Source organism: Anabrus simplex, chromosome 3 (assembly GCF_040414725.1).
Source record: "Anabrus simplex isolate iqAnaSimp1 chromosome 3, ASM4041472v1, whole genome shotgun sequence".
Lineage (NCBI taxonomy): Eukaryota > Metazoa > Arthropoda > Insecta > Orthoptera > Tettigoniidae > Anabrus > Anabrus simplex.
Window position 1 is genome coordinate 71,498,058 of NC_090267.1, and position 18,977 is coordinate 71,517,034.

Below are 18,977 nucleotides of genomic sequence, written 5' to 3' on the forward strand. Positions count from 1 at the left end.
TCATATCTATATACTTCCTGCAACAGAAAATCGCCACCTCCCCGTCTTAGTCTGGACCAATAATTTAATACCCTTTTAACACAATTTAACTCGATAAACTCTCTGCATAAGATTAATGCCACCATAAAAATAGTACCTTTGTTATGCTTAATTTTTTTTTTTTTTAATAATTAGAATAGGTGGGAGGGGTTGAGTGGGGCAGTGAATTGGGAAGGAAAGATGGATCCATGGGCGCCCATATGACAGTTTGTAGGGGGGGGGGGGGGGGCCTAGACCTGGGGGTATATAGTATTTTTAAAATTTTGGAAGATGAATGGCGGTAGAATAACACCCACGGTATCCCATGCCTGTTGTAAGAGGCGACTAAAAGGGGCCCCAGGGGCTCTGTACTTTGGAGCGTGGGTTGGCGACCACTGGGCCCTTAGCTGAGTCCTGGCATTGCTTCCACTTGTGCCAGGCTCCTCACTTTCATATATCTTATCGGACCTCCCTTGGTCAACTCTTGTTCTTTTCCGACCCTCACAGTATTACGTATGGAGGCCTAGGGAGTTTTTCATTTTCATGCCCTTCGTGGCTCTTGTCTTACTTTGGCCGATACCTTCATTGTTCAAAGTGTCGGACCCCTTCCATATTTTCTCTCTGATTAGTGTTTTATAGAGGAATCTTAAAACAATAATCACCACCACCACCTGACTACTTTAGATTTTTGCCTTTCCCTGAGAGCTAGGTAGGGGCTGCGGCCCCCCTTGCCCCCCTTGGATGGATCTACTTATGTTCTAACCTAATTTAAAACAATTTCCTATTCACTTTAGTAGATGTTAAAAACTGTTAGTAAACAGAACTTTCGTTTATGTGATGTGTATGTGTTTCTTAGTTGTTCATTTTTTAAAAAGTTTTTGAAAAGGATTTTATCATGTCGATTTTCCGTCAAATTAACAAAGCTGGTTTTTATTTCACCTACTCTTCTTTTCTGAAGTGAGTATTGTTGTTTGATTTAATTTGGTGAAAATGGGTCTCTTGAATTTTTAATTGGCCATGACTCATGATCGGAGCTTGAGGCACAATCCCTAAATTTCTTGTACAGTTATGGGATTCTGTAGGTCTCAACCGGTCATGACTTCATGACATCACTATCACCACAATACGAGGTTCAATAACCATTCTCCGCAATCAGCTGTATAAAATTTGAAGAACCATACATCATGCCACATTCCAAATGTATTCCTGAGCCTTGTGATGGTTATTTCTATCGGGCACACTAACAAACACACCATTAACTTAGAAGACAAAATACTGTGTAGAAGACATACTTCGTCCTTGCGGCAGCCTCCTCATGGGGCAAGTTGTATTCATCAATTAATCAATGAATCAATTAGGTTAGAACATAAGTACACTACATCAATTTCCCCTTCCCAATTCACCGCCCCTGACAACCCTCCCTACCTATTCTAATTATTTTCATATTTTAAAATTAGTTTTATTTTAAGCATAACAAAGGTTCTATTTTAAGAATTTTTTTTAAGAAGAAGAATCCTATGTAACTTCACCTAAGCAATGTTATGTAGCTGAAGATATACTTAAGGAATGAAACGTGTTCTACGAATAATTAATTTGCATAAAGCAAATATATAGTATCAAACAGGTGAAAGTTTACTTTTATTGATTTAATACCTGGTATGTTCGAACTGTCAGGGGGGAATTGGCATGGAATGACATAAGTTGACAAATAACCTGAATGTAGTTTTTAAAATTACGAAAGATCATAATATAAAGATAAAGTTGAAATTCAAGAGGACAGATTAGGGAAAATATCTATATATATAAAATAAGAGTTTTGTCTGTACATTGCTCAGAATTTGAAAAAAATGGTATTTCTGTATCGGTCATGTCCACTGTAACAAGGAAATGCATTCTTTTACTTTTCCGTAATGTCTGTCTGTCTGTCTGTCTGTCTGTCTGTCTGTCTGTCTGTCTGTCTGTCTGTCTGTCTGTCTGTCTGTCTGTCTGTAGGTATGTACACGCATCACAAGAAAACGGCTCAAGAGAATTTCATGAAAATTGGTATGTAAAGTCGGGGGTTGAACCACTACAATCTAAGCTATAAATTATTTTATTCACGCTGAGTGAAATGGTAGTTTAAGGGAAGACCTAAAATTCAATTCTCAAATATTTACATTATTAGTGGTCCTATCGATAAATATTACATAACTAAAGTTACATAGAATTAAATTTCCGATCATTTATGTCTTATACATTTTTGCCGTATGGGCTACGATAACCGAGATATTAATGAATTTCAATTTTTGTTGCTAAGTCCACATCAACGCCGAGCCACGAGAAAATGGGTGCACAGAATTTATTGAAAATCGGTATATAGAGTCGAGAAAGAAGAAACTGTAGTCTAAGCTATACACAATTTTACTGACCCTGGATAAAATTGTAGTTTACGGGTAGCACCTAAAATTTAATTTTTAAATACCCTACCTCTGCTATTGGTCCTATAGAAAAGTACTACATAACAAAAGTTATAGAGAATACAATTTCCGATCATTTATGTTTTATTCAGTTTTACCGTACCGACTACGATAAGAGTAGTAGGCCTATATCAGAGTCGTCGAAGAAAATTAAATGTGAAGGCCTACAATATTGAAAGCACATAACATTGAACAACAATGGCATTACATTGACCATTGTTTGTTGTGATGTTCTTTGCCTCTTATGCTGCCCTCAACTCTGATAAATGGGATTACTGTTGCGTACCGAGTAGAACAGCCTGACTGAATATTGGCGGAAAATAGCAGGGGAGTTAGGAAACTTTTTTCTTTAGCATGCCATTCTTCTGGTTCATACATTGTCTGATATTACTGGTACTTAACACACTGGTTAATCATAGTATTCCAGCTACCGGGCGAGTTGGCCATGCGCGTAGAGGCGCGCGGCTGTGAGCTTGCATCCAGGAGATAGTAGGTTCGAATCCCACTATCGGCAGCCCTGAAAATGGTTTTCCGTGGTTTCCCATTTTCACACCAGGCAAATGCTGGGGCTGTACCTTAATTAAGGCCACAGTCGCTTCCTTCCATCTCCTAAGCCTTTCCTATCCCATCATCGCCATAAGACCTATCTGTGTCGGTGCGACGTAAAGCCCCTAGCAAAAAAAAAAAAAGGATTCCAGCTATTCGATCCCTACTCTGACGTGGTGTTTTGAATGAGCAGTGTACACATTTGGCAGAGGCTCACTTAGTAATAAAAAGAGCCGTTTCTTAAGAAAAGCGCCTTTCTGTTCACTTTTATTAAATTCTACATTCATTTTATTCCAAATTAGTATTGAAGAGGGGTTTTCTCTTCTGGCTTGGAGAAAAAATTTGCCTCCAAGTCAGATTTTTCCGCCGCCAGTGTAGTGAAATGATATTTTCCGACTCATCGGGTACTCCTAGAAAACAGATTAGTTAAAGGACATAGATTTGTACTGCGACTCTCCACTATTCGACACCCAACCCCCCTCCCGCCAAAAAAAGACGAAGAGTTTTCACGGATCACGGCTGTCTGCAGCTTGGTCTTTCCAGCTCTGGAACTTTGGACTGTTAGATCGGCAGCGTAGTACTGTTCGTTAAAAGTGAGAAAATGTGTGGTTTTTCATTTGATTGAGTATTTCATATTGCTTTTAATCGCGTCATTTCTACTGACGTCATTGTAATGACCTATGTTCATTTCTCTTGGGAAAACCACTATGACAGTCTTTCTGAGGATGTAAATGAAGGTGGAGAATGAGTGTCTGGCATTGTAATGAAAATTCCCCAACCTGATTGTGACTGATGGTAGACAAGCGGACCTACTATTACAATGAAAATTCCCTAACCCAGTCTTCAAATGAGAAAAGACTGTTGGTGACTTCCCCGTCGCGTTTCTAGAGTAACGTTAAGAGCTATGCAATATAATACAATCTTGCTCACAACGTGTACACTACCTAACCTAGAATTCTGTATACAATGTAGAATTCCGTAGCGAAGCATGGGTACATCAGCTAGTTAATTTATAGGAAGTGGTATTAGAGACAGATATAATTTATCAAGGAAGATGTTTGATAAATTTCAAATTCCTTTGAAATATTTTAAGAAAAGATTAGGCAAACAATTGATGACAGAGCAAGCTGGCTGTGCAGTTAGGGGTGTGCACCTGTGAGCTTGCATCCGGGAGATAGTCGGTTCGAACCCCACTGTTGGCAGCCCTGAAGATGGTTTTCCAAGGTTTCTCACTTCCTTCACACTCCTAGACCTTTCCCACTCCATCGTCCCCCTAAGACTTATCTGTATTGGTGTGATGTAAAAACACCAATTGACGGGAATCTGCTATTTGGGCAATAATCCTAACTGCAGATCAGTGGTGAATGGTGACTGATAAGATGTAAGCTGAATAAACACAGGAAAAGGACAATGACATGAAGATAAATATTTCTGTTTCTCCCTTTTCTCACACTAACATGTTATTTTTTCATTTGACATAAACGAAGGAGTTAACAAGGGAAGCCAATAAAAAGACTATTTTTAAACTTTTGTAATTAAAAAAGTCATGAAAAGATGTTTATTTCCAACAATAATAGGAAATACAAATGAACACATACTTCAATACAATATGATATGTATAAAATCTGTAAAACACACATTACATAGTACAATGCTGACAATAAAATAGTGTTTACCTAAGATATAACATTAAGGAATTCAAGGCATTTCAGTGAAATCAACCCTAAAAAATATTTGGTCAAATAAAGACAAGGAATGATGATGAAATTATTTCCAATAAAATACTTATGAAGCATTCACAACAGAAATAACGACTGATTTCAATGATCTGTGACAATTAATTTCAGTATATAACAAAATGTAACAGAACATAGCAGTAGAAAAGATTGCCAATGAATGACAGCTGAAATCATTGTTTTCCATCACACTAAGCACTCTTATGGGAGCATAAACAACACCCCCTCTCAAACATTTCAAGGCTCATCACCAAGCAGAAATTCTCACTTTCATGACTGTAAGGCAGATAACATGGTATTGCTGTTTCGTATACCTGCTTGCTATATTCTAAAGCTAAACATGTCGTGCACACTGTCCGAAGTCCAGCAGCACCCACAGAAATCCCCTGATTATGAGGTTTAGATCCTCTGCAAGTCACCAACTAGGGATCAGAGACTAAGAAGATGAAGAATATTGATTGTTCAAGTAAAAGCATATCATTACATAGTGCACATCCCCCACAGCTTATCCTCTCACAAACAACAAACTGCTCATGTCTGTGTAAAATTATCTGACCCAAAACCACAGGTAAAATGTGTCTTTGACCCAGCAGTTCTTACTTGTACTTGTCAGCATTCAGATGATGATTTTTCAACTAGTTTCCCGGGTGTGGTGTACAAGCGCTCACCATCGCTTCCTGCCTGCATACATATTCTGTTCCAGGACATCTTCTCATTTGAGACCTCCTTCCTCCAAATCTGATTTCTCTGTGTCTATCCAGCATTTCCTTGGTCTTCCCTTTGCTCTTTTTCCTTAAACAGTAAGGTCGATACATTTTCCGGCAGATCTCTCCCTCTTCATTCTCATAATCTGCCCATACCACTCAAGTCTACGCTTCTTTATTACACTGGTAATAGGGACCTCAATGTCAGCTGCCTTCCTGTTTACTTCATTCCTGATTTTGTCTTTTTGAGTAGTTTGATGCATAGTTCTAATGAATCTCATTTCTGTTGTATTCAGATGATACAGCAAGGAAATACAAATAATCAGTATAACCTATGAAATGTGAATCTCTTTCCTTCCTTCTATCAGCCAGGAAAAAGAACTTTTGCTTGGTAATTACTCCTCATTTTTAAATTTATTTCAACTTCTCATTCTCAACGCACAGTTCTCAATGGTTAGTTTTAGTACAATAACTATGTACACAGTCATAGTACTATACAAATTAACACTGCACTTGTGACTTTACAAGCTAATTTCTAGATGATGTTAAAATATAGTTTATTCAAACTAATAAATATCTATTACTGTGTATATTACTGTTATTTAAAGTGAGCCCAAACAACTCAATGATTGAGTAATACACCATGAAGGTGTATGTAATACAGTATTGCTTTCTTTCCCAAACAAGCTGTTAGCTGAGATCTGATCCCTTTTAAACAGAGGTTATAATGCTCTCTAAATTATGAAAAGACCACCATTTCACAGAAGTTACATAAAAAATAAACTTGTTCATGGTCTTCTGAGAGCAATCACATGGGCAAATTAAATACAGGAGCCACAATTTTAACTACTAACTAAACTGCCCTCAAGTTAAAGGTTACTATAAAACTCCAAAACCCCTGGTACAACAGCCCCAAAGGGCCATGGCCTATCAAGCGACTCCTGCTCAGCCCAAAAACCTGCAGATTACGAGGTGACATGTGGTCAGTATAATGAATTCCCTCCACCGTTATTCTTGGCTTTCTAAACCGGGGCTGCCATCTCACTGTCAGATAGTTCCTCAACTGTAATCATATAGGCTGAGTGGACCTCCAACCAGCCCTCAGATCCAAGTAAAATTTTCTGACCTGGCCGGGAATCGAACCCGAGGCTTCCGGGTAAGAGTCAGTCATGCTGCCCCAACACCGCAGAGCTGGCACAAAGGTTAATATGGTCACTGAATACTTGTAATTAGTTTATACGCTTTCAAAGTAGGCTTACGGTTGAAAGGACCCCAGGTTCGATTCCCTGCCAGGTCGGGGTGGGGGTGGGCGGTAATCATGTCTGGTTAACTCCTCTAGCTCGGGGCCTGGGTGTTTGTGATTGGTTTAATACACATCTTCATCTTCATACAACACTTTACACTACAGACCACCACAGAAACGTGCAATAGTGTGTATATCCCTCCATATGGGGTTGGCATGAGGAAGGGCATCCGGCCGTAAAACTGGGCTTAATCCACATCAGTGACAACCCCCGGTATTTAGGAAAAATACTAGGAACATTCACAAACATGAACTTAATATTTAGATTGATGCTTTCACGGCCCGTAACTGTCGACATGATAATACGTTTTTGGGCTTTTGTCATGTCAAGAAATCAACATGAAATTCTTTACGTTTTGCACAGAACTTTGCTCCACGTCTTCAGAAGAAAATCTCGACTGTTCACGAGGAAGACTTCTTCACGAATTTCACCTTGTTTTCTTGACACGGCAAATCTTCAGAATAACGACAGACTTTACCTTAATATTTCTCATAAGCCTTCAAACAAACAGTCAGCTTTTTATCTCATGCCCAGCACATACTATTACATACCATAAAGATCTTAAACTACACAACAAAAATGGTCAAGCGTTTGGATTTTGAACCCGATGCTCTCTCTATTGAGCTATTGTGGTCTAGGTCATTCCTTTTTTGTTGGCAGCGATCTGAACTATAGGTATGGCACTACAGCCAGTTCAACTGTAGAGTACCATATGTTTTTGTCCATAGTGGGTAATTCGAATATTCAGATTTCTGTATTCAATTTCTCATAAGAGTTCATGCAAATGATGGAACTAGAAATTAAATAACAAATCCTAGAACAGAGAAAAAGAGTGAAATAAAATAGTAAGTTCAAATGCTCTGGCAAGTACAGTTCTATGGATTTCTAATTTACTAAAAGAAAATGTATGCCAAAACTTTGGAGATTCTGAGAAAAGATGATCCACAAAATAACTATGTCCAATATTTGGGAAAGAAAGCAACATAACAATCCTTCAATATCAAGATGATCTTCAGAATAACGACAGACTTTACCTTAATATTTCTTTTCTCTTCTTTTTCAGCTTTGTGAATACAAAACAACCAACATTTAGAACAAACATTTTAATGAAACTTACACTTTCATTATTTCATTTTTTTTTTTTTTAAGTGACTAAAGTTCAAGAACCTGGGGATCTTTATAAAGATAACACTGAAGAAAAAGTAAAGAAATGGTCTTTGACTGATGTCTTGGGTGATGATTTTTAATAAATCATATAGCTGGTCACACCTTAACCATTGATCACTCATTAGCAGAAGCTCTCTTCAGTAGAAGATAACACAAGACATACATTCTCTTTAGAAACTTTAGCAGTCACGTAGAGTACTACCGGTATATCTGGTCTCATTTAAATCAGAAGACACAATATACCAATGACTATACTGATTCTTTTTTACAAATATTGTTTATGAAAATTATAGCATGATTTTAGTTTGCCACCAAACATCCAAAGTCTTACAAGAACATTTCTTGCACATGCACAAGAGGGAGACCTATACCTGAAGAATGATGAAGCAGACAATTATGCTATGTAGTATAAAGAAGATATGACTGCACTGTCCAAAAATAATCACTGATAATCACTTTATCTTCAAGACAGGGAGGAGTCAGGGCTTTGTTTCTGAGCTTTCAGTATACTGAACACAAGCACAACCAACTATTTCTCACATCTCATCTCCAAATACTGTATCCACATTCTCACTACCACCATGCCATTCAATGTTTTGCTGAGGCTCATTTCTTGTGTATCCTCCCTAATGTGTCCTAAGTCTCGCCTAAGCATTGCCCAAACCTAGTCGTTTCAGAAACATGACAACCTGTTCCTCGTACTCAGAACGATACATGCGGAAGTGACCGACATGTGGGGAGCCGTCCCATATCTTCACCTGAGTGGGAACGCCGGCCTTCTTCCAGTTCTCAATGAGACGTTCATTGGCAGACACTGTGCCGATGGGGTCTGAACGAGACAGGAGGAGGAGAGCTGGACTCAGCAGAGGCTTCCCATGAAAATACTGCGAGGACAGCTCATAGTGACGCGTCGCTTGTTCACGGAAGGCAGACAGATATGTTGAGATGAACTTCTGGACAAAACCCTGAAGCATCTGACTGCGTGGGAACACAGAGCGGGCCAAGCCGGCTGGAGCCTCGGAAAGTTCCACAGCACTGTCCCACACCTGCCCAACCACTCGCCGGGACAGCACACTCAGCAGAGAAGGGTCCTTTGCCAATTGTACTAGTGCCTCACCCCATAAGTAGCCTCCCACAGAGAAGCCATGGAGCATCAGTGGTGCTTGTCCTGGAAGATTCTTCAGGTACCCAAGGAGCTCGGTGGCAACCAACTGCAATCACACAAGAGAGTACATAACAGATAAAGCAGAATGTTCCAACTTATACACAAAGGAAATACAGAAGTATACGGGAAGCAAACTGATTCAGAACTGAACATGGACATCTGAAAAATGATACAACAGAGAAATACATTTTACCACAGTATGAGGAACTTCATCTGGAATAATGGAGTGTAAAGAGGTGATGTACAATCCCCCGTACTGACATATGCTGCAGAGACCTGCACACTGATGAAAACAGGAGAGTAAAATCCAGAACCAGTGAGATGAAATTTTAAAGAAAAACAAAGTTGAATACATAGAGGAATACATACTGTATATACCTTAGCCAGAACATATCATTCTCAAACTGTTCAGAGAAAGAGGTCAAACGACGCATAGGACAAGCATGGAAGAGGTTCTGGTCTCAAAATTTCATACTGATTGACAAGACTCAGAAACTTACCCTTAAGGCTGAAGTCCTAGAAAAATGTGTGATACCGGTCCTACTATGTGAATGCCAAACCTGGCCACTAACACTAAAACAAAGGCAATTGATCCAGATATGCCGGCGTAAAATGGAAAGAAAAATACTCCAGGTCGCATTGAGAGACAGAATACGGAACGAAGATATACGAAGGGAAAACGGCATGAAAGACGCTCTGACGACAGCTGATAAGCTAAAATGGAAATGGGGAGGACACGTAGCAAGACTGGACCAACATCGATGGACTCACAAAATGACAATGTGGGATCCCACAGAAGGGAGACAGCACGTGGGAGGGCAAAGAAAGAACTAGATGGGCAGACTGGTTTGCGAGATGGGGAGGAAAACAATGAACAAGAACAGCAAAGATAAGGCAAGAGTGGAAAGACCCAGGAAAAATTGTGTGCAGAGATCACTAACTTTATGGGATACACATTTGGTTCAAGCACTGTGATAAGCTAGGTCGATAATATTATAGAAATTGTGCAACAGTGAAATATACAACAGTGCGCTTCCACAAAGAGGGAGACCTGAAAGTCACCTTTCTGTTCACTCAGGGATAAAACAGTAAAAGTTTCAAGAATACAAAAAGAGGTTTTTATGAAGTGGTGAACAAAAAAATACCATCCTCGCGTACACGTGATTAGAGTTGAGGAGCTATCTGACGGTGAGATGGGGGCCCCGGTCCAGAAAGCCAAGAATAACGGCCGAGACGATTCGTCGTGCTGACCACACGACACCTAGTAATCTGCAACCCTTCGGGCTGAGCAGCTTCGGGACTGTTGTGCCATGGGGAAGGGTTATGATTATGAAGTCACAGTTATGATTGTTTAGGACAGAAGGAGAAATGTTTCTTAGTATTAATATATTTACCGACATGCATTTCTTGACTGATGCTCTAGAACTAAAAACTAGCAGTTCCTTTACAGAATTACAGGAAAGTTGGTCATCCTAGACTTTACACAGTTCGGAAGTAACAGAGAGCTTTGAAAGAACGCAACAGTTATAATTAACTGTTCAAAGAAATAACTCAACTCTCCTTCTAAACCAAGCGATTCCAACTGAGGTGCTCCCACGGCCCCGGCAAGGCCTCGGCAGCAGCCCCGGCACTGTGGTGTAGCCCCGATGAAGTGGTGGGGGATGGAGGAGAAGTGGCAGAGGCAGAACCACAGGTCGTCAAGTCAGCACGCAGCTTATGAAAACAATGTTATTTATGACAGTTCTGTGAACACATAAACACACAATTTATTCTATACATACATTGCGTTTGCCTTAATGTACATTTAGCGTTTAAGTCGATTATTGATATCGTTTTGTGGCAACTAATTTACCAATATTGGGTACAATCGATTTGGCAGTAGAAATTCTAATTCTAAATTCTAAGTCACCATAAGACAGAGAAGTCTTAGTTCTCCATTTATTTAAATTCAGAATTGAAAACATCTGTTCGCATGCATACGTGGTACCGAACATTGACGTAAATTTTAAGGCCAGTGCTTGAAGTCTAGGAAATGCTTGTGGATGAACATCTTTGTAAAAGGAAATTAAATCACCGCTGTAGTGTAGTCCTTTAAGATTGCGTCACACTGTAGTTTTATCAGCTCTGTTTGGAAATACGATTGTGAATTTTCAAGACGTGCTGAAAACGGGGGTCATAAATATTTCAAGTTGAGGTGCCATATCAATTCATTTCTTTGAATCGGGCACTGAATTCAGAGTGCGAAGTCTATAACAACGTCTGATAGTCTCCAAGATTTTCATAAGTAGACAAATGTAACAATTTTAATGACGGAATATTGTCAAAATTTCCGGCTTCAAGCTGACTTTTCAATAACACTCTCTGCACTTTGAAAGCCTTAATTATATCACACATGATGCTAATCAATGTATTTCTCCCATGCGATTAAATATTTAAATCATTCAAATAAAACATTATGTCTGCCAAGAAAGCGAGGTCAGCTACCCATTGTTTATTCCGCAAAGTTGGTCGTGGTGTGAATAAACGCACCACTTTCACTGGCGCAGGAGACGTGAATATTTCGTCACCGCCATGACTGCGAATGTTCCACGTTGGTGTGGACAACCCTCTTTTTCTAGTGGTTTAGCGTCGCAATAACACACTGAAGGTTTCCGGGGACGCAAGGACGGGAAAGGGCTAGGATTGGGGAGGCAGTGGCCGTGGCCTTAATTAAGTACATTTGCATTGTGTGAAAATGGGTAACAACAGAAACCATCTTCAGGGCTGCCGACGGTGAATTCCAGCCCACAATCTCCCGAAACTAGCTCACAGCTACGTGATCCAAACTGCACAGCCACTTCTTCGGTGAGTTTTAATTAATGTTGCCGGGTAAACACCAAAAGTGTCAACTAGAGATCATTTGCATAGGTACCGATATCGTACAGTGTCAAATTGACTTTTCTCCGTTCTTCAATATCTGACTACCAGGTTTGAACCAGCGATGTTGGGATCTGGAAGCCGACACTCCACCTCTGATCCACCAAGGGAGCAAGGATTAATACAGTACACAGAGTCACAGAGAGGTGAAATGAAATGGTGTATGGCTTTTAGTGCCGGGAGTGTCCGAGGACATGTTCGGCTCGCCAGGTGCAGGTCTTTTGATTTGATGCCCGTAGGTAATCTGCGCGTCGTGATGGGGGATGAAATGATGATGAAGACGACACATACAACCAGCCCCCGTGCCACATTCCCTACCGGGAATCGGACACGGGGCCCCTGTGAACAAAGGCCAGTAAGGTAACCATTTAGCCATGGAGCCGGACCACAGAGAGATATCTAATGTCCATAACGCATCTCCTCACTTAACTTGTTCATCAATAAGCAGTTACCCTCCGAAGCCAGAGTTTAAATCGTTCATTCCCTGTACTAAAGAGGTACAGTCTGTTGCTACGAAGATGTGTAAGCTGCTGAGAAGTGTGCAGACCGGCAGACAGCAACACAAGTCATAAGAATTATCTTCTTCTTTCTTAATCTGTTTACCATCCAGGGTTGTTTTTTTCCTCGGACTCAGCGAGGGATCCCACCTCTACCGCCTCAAGGGCAGTGTCCTGGAGCGTGAGACTTTGGGTCGGGGATACAACTGGGGAGAATGACCAGTACCTCGCCGAGGCGGCCTTACCTGCTATGCTGAACAGGAGCATTGTCGGGGATGGGAAGATGTGAAGGGACAGACAAGGAAGAGGGAAGGAAGCGGCCGTGGCCTTAAGTGGCCACGGATGCTTCCTTACCACTCTAGCCCTTCCCCGTTCTATCGTCGCCATAAGACCTATCTGTGCCGGTGCGACGTAAAGCAACTTTTCAAAAAGTAATTACGAACAATACGCGGAAATCCGCACAAATGCTTCGGATCTTCGAGTCACTATGCCATCTTGTGACCTTCATGAGAGTCGAACAAAATGGCGAAAGTACGTTACACGTTCAATGTCGACGAATTCTTAACACTCCGTGGGAAACCTCACGAATGTGTTGTACTGTCGAAAATCAGCTACAATGCTTGCACCATGGGAAGAAATTGGGATGGTCTGCAGAGCAATCACTGTGAACATTTTAGCCACCGTTGCTCGTGCAGTGCTTCGCCAAAATCAGTTCAGAAGTGTCTGCATGCTCATGGTGGACGATTTGAGCGTTCAGGAACCTCCCAGGGAGTTTTTTCGCACAGTGTTTTTTTAAAGGGGATTGCTCAATAAAAAGTTACTGAACACAGTCCACACCGCAGATTTAAAATAGTATCAACTCTTCCTATAAATTGACTTCAGTTAAAATTCCATGTTTTAAAATATGTACTCATTAATAATTAACACACAAGTGAGCCTCCATGGCTCAGACGGCAGCGCGTCGGCCTCTCACCGCTGGATACCGTCGTTCAAATCCCGGTCACTCCATGTGAGATTTGTGCTGGACAAAGCGGAGGCGGGACAGGTTTTTCTCCGGGTACTCCAGTTTTCCCTGTCATCTTTCATTCCAGCAACACTCTCCATTATCATTTCATAACATCTATCAGTCATTAATAAAAATCACCTTGGGAGTGGCGACCCCATTGTAATAATAGCCTATATATGGTTCATTCATTACATCCCTGACCCGGTCAAAGACTGGAATACAGGTTGTAGGTTCAAATAAATAAATAAATAAATAAACACACAAGAAAATGTAGCTTTGTAGTGGTTAAATAGTAAAATGTTTTTAAAATGTCATGGTGTTCGGCTCCACGGCTAAATGGTTAACGTGCTGGCCTTTGGTCACAGGGGCCCCAGGTTCGATTTCCAGCAGGGTCGGGAATTTTAACCATCATTGGTTGGGTGTATGTGTCGTCTTCATCATTTCATCCTCATCACGACGCGCAGGTGGCTTGGCGAGCCGAACATGTCCTCCGACACTCCCGGCGCTAAAAGCCATACGCCATTGGTTACATTTAAAATAAGGTAAGGTAAGGGTGTATTCTGCCAGAAGGCAGGTCCGAACCTCCGCAGAGGTGTGCCTGAGCCGGAGTTAACGTACGGTAGGGTGTGTAACTGTTCTAATCCCGTTACAAGATAATATATGTATCCTTATTATTATTATTATTATTATTATTATTATTATTATTATTATTATTATTATTATTATTATTATTATTATTATTGAGATTACTATTATTGTATTATCATTCTTGTTCAATTCTATTCTGCAATGCTTGTCGCTTGCGTGATTGTAGTTGAATGTATGCATATATACGTGTGTGTAGAATAACACTCAAGACATGTACAGTAAAAATTGCCGGATATCAGATGTTGGATATGACATTGCTATAATGGGCAATACTGCTGGCGTTTCTGTCAAGTCATTGCTACGTCATGGCTACGTCATCGTGAGCATTTAGCGATGCGCTCACGGTCTTAGATACTTAGGGAGCCCTGGGCTATTTCACCATTGTATGCAACACTTGTCGCGAGGTGGGAGTCGATAATAGTTATTTCTGGAGGTTACGTAGGTGCGTCAACCTAACGTCTATAAAAGGTGGCTGCATTTTGTAGCGTCAGTCATTATTCGATTGGAAGGAGAGGCGACAGTTGGTCGGAGTGTGAACGAGATGCAGAGGCCTCAGTCGGTCATTAGGTCAACGGGAGTCTACGGGAAGGAGAGGACTCAGTGATTCATTACTCATTGGTCATTGAGAGAATGAGGCTACAGTTGGTCAGTCTCTTAGTTGAAGATACGGACGGGAAGGCTTACCACGAAGTCAAAGAAGGATAGACTTACCAAGTAGTCATCAAGATGCTGAAGAAGCAGTCACATGGATACATCACCAAATTAGGCGTGACACATCTACAGTAAACACCAGATCTAAGGAATACGTCGTAATTACACTCAAAGTGTTGAAGGTACAGTCAAGTGTAACAGTGAGGGATATATTTCGTATAAATTGTTAAATGTCCGGTCAAGAAGAATTCAAATTCATGCTAAGTTTCTTTCAGTTGCAATGTCATAATTTCATATTCTCATCTGTTTTATCGCAACGAGACTTACTATTTTTTATATATAATTTCAAGAATATATTTTTTCAATCAAATTAATCTTTCGTTTCATTTATACAGTAACATTTCTTAACCTCAAATGTAATGGGGAAACCGAACGCCAATCTCCTTTTCCCAGATCTTATATGGTATGTTGTCAAAAGTAAGCTTATTACCCCACACCCTGTTAGTATTAAATAAATATCTCAGGTGGCCAGTTCCTTTCCGCTCTTTCATTCCCTTACCCCCACCACGCGCGTGGTAACCCATGTAAATTTTGACCACGCCCAATATTGCTTAACTTCGGAGATCTCACGGGATCTGGTATTTCAACACGGCTACGGCCGTTGGCAGTTACATTTAGAAGATTATTATTTTACTGCCAATGTACATAAAACTCGTGACTTCGTTTTCACTCACTATTATGAAAGTTACGACAAAATCTGGCTGAAGAATATTATATACCATCCGTTGTGTATATTATATCTTGTGGTTTTATTGTTTTGATTATAAGAAATTATGTTTTAAAAACCTGAATTTCAGATGTGCAAAACGTTATTTCTCATTTTAAATTTTATCACAATTTTTCGATATCGAAACATGTGACTTCTATGGAGGGGGGGGAGGAAGGCGTATGGTTGAAATGGGGGGGGGGGGAATGTGTGAGTATGCGTCCTGGCACCTAAACTTTTAGAAATTAAGCACTGATATTACCCACAGTCATTTAATTACATACAGAATTTAGTCAAATGTATTCCTCCTTTTCCACTGCAGATTTATGTTAAAGCTCCTCCCCACCCCCATTCATATCATCTTATTAATGTGTAAAAAAAGACACACTAACTTTTAACAAATAATGTAGTTATGTGTAAGAGAAGGCCAAGATCACGCCACTTGTAAATAAATAAACGAATAAATAAATAAATAAATAAATACATAAATAAATAAATACATAAATAAATAAATAATACAAATCTCATGCCGAATCTGCGTACACTTCATCATATTTAAGTGTGTATTCTTCTTTTTTGGACTCCTCTGTATTTAGGAAATTGAAGATTATATACGGATAGGTAGAAAAAAAGCGTCATACTTGCATCTGTTTGGAGAAATGCAAATTTAATGTGCTAAAACGGTACTCAGAATGCTCGTGCCTGGCTGTTTTCGTACACATTCCGTGAACTTTTCATTTAGTGTTTCATGAGGTTCTGCGAATGTAAGTTGTTTTCGAAATGACTGAGTTGAAGACACTGCAAGAGCTGAAGCACTAATTGATGATAGACGCAGCTTCCATTACGTTGCGAATATGCTGGGAATATCACCCACAAGTGTCCACCGGCCTGGTTCAGATCGTCCGCGATCTACATCACCCAGATGTGGCCGAAACCATTCGGAATAGGGCATATGTCCATATGAAGTTTTTGCTTCAAGTGATCGTTCGTGTCATATTTCTGAATATTGACCATTACTCCTGGGAGCGGCCTCCGTGGTTCAGGTGGCAGCGCACCGGCCTCTCACCGCTGGGTTCCATGGTTCAAATCCCGGTCACTCCACCTGAGATTTGTGCTGGACAAAGCGGAGGTGGGGCAGGGTTTTCTCCGGGTAATCCGGTTTTCCCTGTCATCTTTCTCTCCACTCTCCAATATAATTTCATTTCATCTGTCATTAATTAATCATTTCCCCAGAGGAGTGCGCCAGGGTTCGGCAGCCGGCACAATTCCTATCCTCGCCGCTAGAAGGAGGCTTCATTCATTCCATTCTTGACCCGGCCGAATAACTGGAAACAGGCTGTGGATTTTCAATTCATTTTCATTTACTCCTGGGACACTCTGTATATGTACAATATTGTTTACGTTGCGTAAACTTGTCAATGAAGGCGTTGTATTATGAATAAGTGTGACAAATCATATGAAAGTTGGATTCCGTTATTGACAAGTAGATATGGGAGCGTTTTCTGTACTTAACTTAAAACCACACCTGTTTCTACATCATTTATCTTATATTAACTCAGTCGACATTGAAAAATAATAACTTTTTTCTTAATAGTGTATTATCTGTAATTGGAGTGGCATTGACTCTACTGGTGATAAAATAAAATAGGCCAACGCTCTACTAATCCATTACGGAGCCGGTCTGTGACCAACGGAAGTGTGTTACTTTTTGTACTGAATGTATATGAGCGTGGTCTGGAACAGAAACGTAATATCTGAAACAAACGTATTCAAAAACTACCGATCGACTTCGAACCTCTATTTGTATTTCCGATTAATGAAAATATACTCGGTAAATACTTTCGCGTCGATTCATCTTGTGATGATATAAGAATTTTACATTTAATATAGCAATGAGAATATCCGCGCCTGACCAAAAAAAAACATTTTATCAGTATTGATTTTCTAACCCAAGAGAGATACTATTGAGGCCGGCTGTCGATTAGGATTGAGAGATTGTAGATAGGAAAAAGGAACACATGCATCGATACGGAACTCTTGGTAATACAATGAACCAGTAGATCGAAAGGTGCATTGACTGTTGTTTATTTACCGGTACCTTCTTTATTCCCAGGCTGGGACATACCATCACACCGTTACTTTCTAACACAATCAACAGGCTTCGGATCTTCGATTCACATATTTCAAAATATATATTTTACACCTGAACGTGCAATTTTCAACAGGTTTTTATATATTAGGAAATACTGTCTTATGAAAATCTCTGCAACTGCCATCGCAATTGATAAGTAAACAACTGTATATTTTGTCATTCAATGTTCATCTTTCTTAATCCGTTTACCATCCAGGGTCGAATTTTCCCTCGGACTCAGCGATGGATTCCACCTCTACCGCCTTCAAGGGCAGTGTCCTGGAGCGTGAGACTTTGAATCGAGGGGATACAACTGGGGATGAGGACCACTACCTCGCCCAGACAGCCTCATCTGCTATGCTGAACAGGCGCCTTGTGGGGCGATGGGAAGATCGGAAGGGATAGACAAAGAAAACGGAAGGAAACTGCCGTGGCCTCAAGTTAGGTACCATCCCGGCATTTGCTTGGAGGACAAGTGGGAAATAACGGAGAACCACTTCGAGGATGGCTGAGGTGGGAATCGAACCCCCCTCTATTCAGTTGACTTCCCGATGCTGAGTGGACCCCGTTACAACCCTCGTACCACTTTTCAAATTTCGTGGCAGAGCCGGGAATTTAACCCGAGAGTTTAATCCTGATGTTAACAAATAGGCGAAGCACCTTGCCTTTCCACGTGGACATAGACGAAGTTGATTGGAGATGCAACCGTCGCACTCACTCGACTGTACGCGAGCTCGAAGAAAATTAGTACGCTGCATTAATTTTACTTTATTTTAGTTTATTACATTTAGAGAGTTTGGAAGAGTACCTAATCAAATTAAAATACCGTTGTCTTTTTTAATATAAAATACCGGTAGTGATTAAATAATGAGAAATGAAGGCACAAGGCGTGGGTAATACAGGAAGTCTTCTCGTAGTGAGGGAAAGTCCCAAGCTGTACAGCGTGGAGATAAGGTGCATAGTGACAGAAATGGAGCAAGAGGTAGGACCATCGCGTATAGTGAAGCACAAAAGAGGAAAACCTCTCAGAAGTGACCGTAGGCAGTATATTGTAAATGTGTTCAATAAACTAAGTGAACAGAATCCAGGTTTAGTCGTTGATTCAGAAGTTCAGGATCTTCGCATGTTGTCGTATGCGATGCGCAACCCTGTACGTCCGAACACGAGATGTTGACGGGGTTGAGGTCGGTACTACACGCTCAGCGAATCACAACTCTTTCTTTGGCGGAGGCGTGGAGATACCATGTTTACATCAGGATTAAACTG

The 18,977-nt window shown here is 40.5% G+C and overlaps 1 protein-coding gene across 2 annotated transcripts in view; it reads right to left on the reverse strand.

The window, feature by feature from the left end:
- Positions 1 to 4,545: 4,545 nt before the first annotated feature.
- Positions 4,546 to 18,977, reverse strand: part of LOC136867021 (transmembrane protein 53) — a 266,998-nt gene continuing 252,566 nt past the window's right edge. For both annotated transcript variants that reach the window (XM_067144117.2, XM_067144116.2), the window contains exon 3: positions 4,546 to 9,142. In XM_067144117.2, coding sequence (XP_067000218.1) covers positions 8,579 to 9,142 — 564 coding nt within the window. In that variant the 3' untranslated portion in view covers positions 4,546 to 8,578. The remainder of the gene's footprint in view (positions 9,143 to 18,977) is intronic.